At 34.2% G+C, this 9,135-nt stretch overlaps 1 protein-coding gene across 1 annotated transcript; it reads left to right on the plus strand.

Annotated features, from left to right (window-relative positions):
* The first annotated feature begins 291 nt into the window (after positions 1-291).
* Positions 292-9,135, plus strand: LOC117118627 (parafibromin-like). Its single transcript, XM_033263274.1, has 14 exons — positions 292-546; positions 1,465-1,570; positions 1,848-1,917; positions 2,584-2,720; positions 2,889-2,956; positions 3,274-3,490; positions 3,681-3,815; positions 4,032-4,110; positions 4,664-4,728; positions 5,260-5,456; positions 5,837-5,995; positions 6,356-6,456; positions 7,018-7,159; positions 7,763-9,135. Exons 1-14 carry the CDS (start codon positions 416-418, stop codon positions 7,797-7,799), a joined length of 1,644 nt encoding a protein of 547 aa, XP_033119165.1. The 5' UTR covers positions 292-415; the 3' UTR covers positions 7,800-9,135.

Consider the following 9,135-nt stretch of genomic DNA (forward strand, 5'->3'; position numbering starts at 1 on the left):
CCTACAATTAAATTTCATGAGGCAGAAGAAGGAGGAGGAGATTTTAAGCGTAGACCTATTGTACAAGTAATATTTTAGTTAAATTGGTTAATCATTTTTGTTTAAATATTTATTAATTTTGTTAAGGCTTAAGTTTTTTTTTAATGAATCTGTGTACGATTTTTGCTTTCTTTTTATATTTTAAATCATATTCTCATATTATGTTCATCAGGTTTGGTGTTTACACTGTTGGATGAAAACAAAACAAAACAAAACAAAACAAAACAAAAACAGAAACGGCATATTAAAGTTGCCCGGTTAGAAGATCGATTGATTGGCTATTGATGGCTGTACCGCAAAAATACACGCTCGAGTTTTTTCACGCTCGAATTGGTTGACCTACGTTCGAGTTGGTTTGCAAATCCATAAAAGCACCATGGCCGATGTTCTCAGTATTTTGAGGCAATATAATATTCAGAAGAAAGACATCTTGGAGGATGGAGAACAGGTGTCATTTGGCGAATTCTCATGGCCCAAGGATGTGAGAACAAACTACGTCATTTGGGGGTAAGTTATATTTTTGCTTTTACCTTGAAACGATTTCAACAAGATGTCCATTTTGACGCACGCAGAGTAGATTAGGCCACAAGGGGGCCTAGTAGGTAGGCTAGCTGCGGATCGAAGCAAACACGCCGGTTGAAAAACACTCGATGCCTCCTCTTGTATCATTACTCTAGTACTAGGCCTAGCCTAGGAAATGTTTAGTTTCTATTGTTTTGTATCCCTGCTATTGTCAGCCTAATACAATAGTAATAGACAAATTGTTTTATTTATTGAAGAAAAACCTTATTTAAATGGATTATTGTCTGCTTGATTGTGCAATGTTTTTGTCAAAATGAGTGACAACAAAATTATTGGATAAATCATCAAGCAGGGATTTTCCCTGCTGGGATAATTTTATGAATGTTTCTCTGCATAGGCTTGTACAGTACAGTAGTAGTATACAGTATTAGTGTATTACTCTTGTTAGGTTTGTGAGAAAATAATGTTAACACAATGTTTCAGCAATGTTTGCAACATTATTTAGATGAAAATACACTATACGTAAAAACTTCTACAAAAATACTGTTGCATCAGGTGTAATCCATGGACCTCGAGTATGCAGCTAAGACCGAATATCTTAGTTCTAATCCTTAAATCCATTAGATAAATTATTCAATTGTACCCACAGTCCATGAATTTCACCTGATCCAAACTGTTTTGAACACCACACTTCAACATTAATATTGTAATATTATCATCAATTGTTACGTGGATAACAACGTCACAAGGCCTACACGTGGCTAGGTCTGTATCGCAAAGTTTTTTTATTCGTCTTTTGTGTTTATTTGGAAATCTTAACCACATCTTGATGATACAAAAAAAGATTGAATCCTTGTGTGTGTTACTTATAAACTAATTAGTTTTCTTTTTTATTGATGATAGAACTGGAAAGGATGGAGTCAGTAAAGAATACTACACACTTGATGCGATTCTTTTCCTCCTTAAGAATGTGAAAGATGCTCATCCCATCTATGTCAGACAGGCAGCTGTAAGTATACAAATTGCCTCAATACACAAAACCTATTACAAATGTATCTACTCAAATAGGTGACATGATGTTGATAACAGTAACCTTATCACCGTCACACTAGCTATAGTAGATTTCTTGTGAAACAACTCAGACAAATGATCTGTTTGTTTATTTGGCCTCAATTAAATGTATTATAGTTTGGTCAACAATGTATTTGAAAAAAGGCACAAACACAAAGTCAGGCCTAGAATTAACCAAATACAACTTGATGATGCAATATATTACTCTTTAATAGGCTGACAATATCCCAGTTGTCAGGAGACCGGATAGAAGACCCCTTTTGGCCTACTTGAATGGCGAGACAAGTAAGTTGGTAATAATAATGAAGATGTTTGATGCCACCCATAATTAAGTAAGAATTATTAAGTTATCAAGAATTACTGTATTATTTGATTTATTATGAAATTGATTGTAATTTACTTTTGAGATGCAAGTAATTGTCACAACACTTACATATCGTTCTTGATACAATCCAGTTAAATTAATGGTAAATAACGACCAAAAAAAATATACTAAAATGTAGTATAGACAATAGAGTATTAACAATTAATAAGCGGTGAACCATTAGATACACAAACATCTGTTGGCAATGTGGACCCCAAACATTCTGTCAACAGAAACACAACTGAACCCCAACAAAGTCAACAATTAGGAAATGCCAAGGACATCATCAACACACCTAACAAGTCATCATTCTTTACACTTCATTCGGTAACAACCTCTTCGCACCTTTCCTACTTACCAGTGCTTCAAGCTACCTCGATCCTAAGCCTGAACTTCCACTAATTCAAATAACCTCCTTATTACTACTCTCTCCAAGGGACTGTTAGAGCACCTTATCCAAAATGCCAAGACTACTCATTCTTAATGGTTCTTTTCAGAACCACAGATCTCAATGTGTAGCCCTGCCGCAAAGGTTTATTATTATTATTATTGTTGTTGATTTATGTATATTATTGTTATTCAATCAGATACATCTGCAAGTATTGATAAGAGTGCTCCACTGGAAATAGCCTCACAGAGACCAGTGACAAAGAGGGCAGCTGAAGAGGTAGAAAAAGAGGGCTTTAAAAAACCAAGGAATGAAGCACAGATGAAAATAGATAAGGTATGGCAGCCTAAGTTTAAAACAGGATGGACTGTATTTAATTTATAAGGATTTTTATTATTTTAATTATTATTAATTCCGTCACCTACCTGTTTTCTACTAATTGAAATGAAAGTTAAATCACCGGTTAAATAAATAATATTATTATTAATATTTGCTGTTATTTAGGCTCGTCTGAAGGCTCGTCTTGAAGCACATACTGAAGGTAGCAGCACAGTCAATACAAACCAAATTATGTAAGTAAAACAACTCTTTTACAATAAATATGTATAATACCATAGTTATTGAAATTGCACATGTGATATTGTGGATTCACCTCTGTTTGAGTAAAATATTGTTTTTTAATTATAAATGTACCATGTATATTAATATTATCATTATTAATTATTAATTTTATAATTGTTACATAAGCACAATAAATATTGTTAAAAAGTATATTATGTGGATACTATTACTTACTTAACTGACCACTCTGTGCTGAAGTATTAGCTGTGTCTATCCATCATTAGTACCAAAACTTTCTTCCTCAACTTCATTGTTGTTATCTTGCTAGCCCTCTGTCAGACGGGTTGTCTGTTGAGAAAATTGCAGCCATTCGTGCTAAGCTCCGAGCAAAGAAAAGGACTAAGATTGCCACTGTGAAGGTAGACGAAGATGATGATGTTCAACGCGGTAGCTTCATCGACGCCGAAGTTGACGTCACACGGGATATTATGAGCAGGGAGAGATTATGGCGCACAAGGGCATCCATCTTACAAAGTACAGGCAAAGTGAGTACATAGAATATTGATTGTCATGCACATTTCAGGTAAACAGTAAAAATGTCCAAAAGAATTAATCATATTTATCAATTGAAAACCAGATCTAAACCTGGATAGCACAAGAAGACAAAAAAACTGCTTATTTTAATTAAGGTGTCCAACACAAACATTATACCCTTTTTTTGCGATTTTCTTACAGGATTTTGACAAAAACGTTTTCGCAATTCTACAATCAGTAAAAGCCCAGGAGGAGGGCAAACAGAATGGTAGTGCACCAGGCTTACACAGCAGATCACAAGCCCATGCAAGAACACCAGCCAAACCTAGTGAAACAGTAATTTGCGTTTATTGCTTATCTCCACAGTACAGTTGAACCTCCTATTTATAAGGCCTTAAATTATGGCATATTCTGGGCGTCTGTTGACGTAATTGATAAAATTCTGCTGTACTATTATTCGCTAAGTTTACCTCAAAGTCAAATATTGTATTAAATAAGGGATGGTATATTTATATTTATAAGGCAGTACTCTAAATCATTTACCTTTCTTAGGATACAAGACGCAAACCAAGCCAACCAGCACACTACCAGTACAACAGATATGATCAGGAGAAATTCACAAGGAAAGAAGGTATCCTAAACTATACATTTTAAATACATGCCAAAAACTTAACATAAAAACGTAATGCTTAGGATTTTTTAAAATTTTATTTTATTCCTTTAGGCACATGGCCAAGGATTATCTATAGTGACTTAATCACTCTCCTTTTAGATAGGTGGCAATCCCTTCACATGAAAAACATACACATGATGCTCTACATAAAGTAAGTCTCATAACAAAGCTTTTAGAAAATAAAAAGAATACAGTGATACAGTTGTTTTCTATTTTATGTCAAGAGGTTCTCACTTTGTGTTGGGCCCTCGGCCCATGGTTCCTCTTGGACGGTATTGTTGAATTTTTATTAAATAAATAAATAAATACTAAATTATAAACATAGCCATGCAAAGTATTGTTTGCATATAGACACACTCAATTGGGACTGAAACATATTATGGTGAATGTGTAATTTATGGATTCTACAATCTTCCTGTTTATGTAACTGACACATAATATATAATAGTTCACTATTAATAGTAAATTTATAACACATTTTGTGACTTTACATTTGATTGATCTTCATCAGGAACCGAGGAATTCAAGATCGACACAACAGGAACATACCACGGCATGCCTTTGAAATCTGTGACGGTAAGTCCATTAATTATCGTTAATTCATTATCTTCATAAAAAACATTCATCAATGCACTTTACATAAACCTATAGATAGAAACCTATAGATAGAAAGAGGAAGGGAATAATCCTAAAAAAACTTAAACGGTTTAGAAAGAAACCACAAACCAATACTGGAATACCAATAACAAATTCAACATAGAATCAGGAATTGAAATAGATGCCAGTTCTTGGAAGCAAAACACAATATAATTATGCTTTCTTAATTTCATTCGTATAGTTTTGTATATAGACTAGTCATCTGTAATTTTTCATTTGCCTAGGTTTGTTGGTTGTAAAAGTATACTTTATGAGCATTAACAAGTTGAGTCTGTGAGAGTTAACTGATTTATACGTTCAATACCCACCATATGTGATATAGTATCATAGCTACAAACACCAGTAGTACTAATTTAAACAAGAAAAAAAATCTTGAACCTTGATTTATAAGTTTTCTTGAACCTTGAAAAAATCTTGAACTTTGATTCTATAAGTTTTCTTCTCATGTAGGAGGGAGCAAGTGCGAGGAAGGCCGTCACGCCAGCCCCAGCCCCCCAGCCAACCCCTATCCCACGTCCACAAATCGTTGCACCGCAATCCAAGCAACCTACCAAAAGGACCTCCAGAACACCTATTATCATTATTCCAGGCTCAACAACATCACTTATCTCACTGTATAATGCAAAAGATTTATTACAGGAACTCAAGTAAGTATTCAGTTGAAAATACAGCAGTACCAAATGAAACTACTTGATAATATTAATAATGTTGAAGATACCACTATTACTAACCAAAATTTGTGTGTTAATAAGTAAGGAACATTTTTTTTATTACCATTATCATATTAAAGGTTGTAAGTTAAAAGTATAATAAATAAAAACAGACAGTATATCTTTAAAAGGATGCTTTTTATAGCACAATTTTTTAAAGAAAAACATTTGAAGTCATTCCCTTTTTATTTTATTTTACGAAAATTAAATACAAATTTCTTCCAATATATAATGAAAGAATACTTTTTTTAATTTTAAGGAATAAATAATTTTCCAGTTGATAATGTTTACTTTTTTTTTTTTTTGACACCTTCAAGATTTTTAACAACAGCTGAAAAGAAAGCACAAGGAGCTCGCAGAGACAATGAGGTTCTGTTGCAGAGGAGAAAAGAAGTAAATCAGGCCGGTCACATACAGTCCATTACAGTACCCTACAGAGTCATCGACACACCGAACAAGCTCATGCCCCAAGACTGGTATGTCAGAGGAAATCTTGAGTTTTGCTTAGTCCGGTGGCAGCACCAGCAGGGGAACATAGACCCCCATTAGGGAGGAACATAGCTCGAGAAATCATTTTCTAAAACTTGCTTATCTGAATGCTAACCATGGTGGGGCTGAACCCTGCCAGGGAATCTCTGCCGGCGCCACTTGTTCATTCACCACTCATATTAATGATAAGTAATGATGATAGTAATGTAATAGTATCTGTGTTTGCTAAACTTATGTCAGACCACTTTGTAAAAAATCAGTCCACAATAGTGGTTAATTTTGATAACAATACAAAAATCAAGACAGCAATATGCTGGATGTAGTGTTTTTTTTTTTTATTTATGTAGGGACCGTGTGGTTGCTGTATTTGTCCAGGGGCCTGCATGGCAGTTCAAAGGTTGGCCATGGCTGTTGGCTGATGGTTCACCAGTAGACATATTTGCCAAAAGTAAGTTACTTATATCGAGTGGTAGCACCCGACATGTATAATGTATAATTTTTATCTTTTTATTTCAACAAGGTTTAAAGAGGGTGACCCTTCCAGCTTCCTTGAAGGGAAGCTGATATTCAGGGGCCCATTTTAGTTTTAAAAAAAACAATATATTGTGTATTAATCCAGAAAATAATAATAAAATAAAAGTATGTTCAATAATGGGTTCACCAATCAAATCTTACTGGTTAATGACACAGTAATAATTATGATAATATGTCACTCTAGGCAAAAGTTTCATGTGGTCAATTTCAATATACTGTAGTACATTTCCCCATTATTCTTGGTTTTCATCAAGTTTGTTCATTGTGTTAAATTATTATTTTAAGTTAATTTCAATAATGATTCATTGTCTAGATAATCAAATTTTTACCAATCGTATTTTCCATATACTGTAGTAATGTGTTACAAGAATGTACTGGCCAATTGTAATATTATTAAAGATGCCTAAATGATTGCTTTTTATTTTTAACTTTTTTAAATCTCATGGCATGGCTTCACTTTATTTTCTAATTGCAGTTAGAGCTTTTCATCTTAAGTATGATGACATGACGTTAGACAATAACGTCACAAAGTGGGATGTACAAGTTTTAAATATTAGTCGCAGCAAGCGCCATTTGGATCGAGCAACGCTGCTGAAATTTTGGCAGAGTTTGGACAAGTAAGTCTTTGTTACGGTTGGTTTATCAGTCTGTTTGCTACAGATGGCTTACAGTACATTGTTGTTTTCGTGGCGAGTAGTCATAGGGCTAACAGGGGCACAAAGGTTAATTGGAAATTCTACAATAAAGTGTGTGGGCATTAGTTGCAGAATAAGGTGATATGAGGTGCTTTTTAATACTTGAGCAAGCCCGTAGCTATTTCTGGAAAAGCGGGGTTCTTTTGAACCATCCTTTTCCAGAAATGCCCTTTTTAATTATTATTAAAAAGTACCATTTGCATGGAAATATTTAAAATTTGGCATTTTTATTGCCATCTCCAGACATCTGAGGTGTTATATCTTAAAAATTTACCCCAGACATGATGGGGCTGAGGTGGGTAAGGAATCAAAGTGCCCTTTTGTGAAAAATTAGAACCCCTTTTAAAAAACTTGCCTACGGCTTTTTGAGCATAGCAAATTACCGGGTATGAGGTCAGGGAGTGCCCCTACACCAACATTTGTTGAATGAATTTTAATTGTGCCTGAAAATAGACCTAGTTTTAAAGGGTACCATTTTAATACATAATTTATATGAAAGAATTTAAACTACATTTTTTTTTACAGATACATGGTGAAACACAAGTCAAACCTCAGATTTTAGATATCCTGCACTTTTCTCCTGGAAATTACCAAATATAACTGCCTGCTCTGGGACAGAAAGAGACTAGATTACAGGTCATTTAAATGATGCCCTGGTAAAAAATATGATTTCAATTATATGGTGTAAATTCGGATCTATAGATTAGCATTCTATCATCCATCATCGTAAAGCTTCTCAGCTTGGAGATATTTCCACAGATGTGTCTTGAAATCATTATGAAAACATTGCACTATTTTGTTGGTATGGAGAAAGTTTAGTGTTTTGAAAATGTTCAGACTGGTTTTCTTATAACAGCAATTCCAGGTATTAAATCATTAGTACTGTACTATTATAGTTACCGACAATAAAGAAAGTAAGTCACATTAGTGTGCGGTTCCATATATAGAAAGTGACAGCTAGCAAAGGCTGATTATGTAGAGTGACATAAAGCCAATTATACTATAATAAGAATAGTGCACATGCACTATCATAACAAACATTAATGAAAGATATAAATCTTGTGTTTACACGAGGGAGCAGCCCTGGGAAAATTAATTTCACTAGCATTGTGGGTAGGGCTAGGAGAAGGGTGTATGGGGGGGAGGGGTGTTTTTTAATTAATTTATTAAAAATGTGTTTTTTTATAACATTCCCTTGAACTGTCCTATTTGTCATCAGATTGGTTTGTTTTTTTTATTTTTAGTTGCATTGCGTAAATAATTTGGTAGCATAAAAGTACAGTATGTACAGTATAGCTTCTGGATTCATAATCTTACAAGCATGCTACTGTACAGCCAATAGGGAGCTTTTGGTTGCACTGACAACCGTATTCAGATATAGGGCATAATGACATTTAATATAGTTATCTGCACATGTGACTATGTCCTCCAAGCCCTTGTTTGGGCCGAATTTACATTGTGCAGAGAATACAGATTGTCACGGATGAGTGAGCTAGTTCTATGGGCGCATTGCGATCGAAAGCTTCCTAATGTACAGTGAACAGCATGCTGTATCATTTTTGAATTAATTTATTCCATGATAAAATCATGATGTACTCATAATTTTGGTAGTAATTTAATTTTTCACTCAAGATATTACAAGTGTGAATACTTTAGCGAGTTAGAATGTTCGTTAATACTATTCAGTTCTCTGGAATTGATAAGCTTTGTCCAGATTTTGTAAAAATGCCATCTGGAGAAATATAAGTACTGTACTGTATTTTCTGTATAGTTGTCATATTACTAGGTTTTGAAAGACTAATGTTACTGACCTTTGGCACTGTGACAAGGAAGCATGTGGGAGCCATCATTCCGATTTTCTTTTTCTCAATAAATGAGGCCGTTGTTCATGGTGGAAA

This window comes from Anneissia japonica, unplaced genomic scaffold, assembly GCF_011630105.1.
Source record: "Anneissia japonica isolate Jap-2015-1 unplaced genomic scaffold, ASM1163010v1 scaffold376_len1572418_cov194, whole genome shotgun sequence".
NCBI classification, from domain to species: domain Eukaryota; kingdom Metazoa; phylum Echinodermata; class Crinoidea; order Comatulida; family Comatulidae; genus Anneissia; species Anneissia japonica.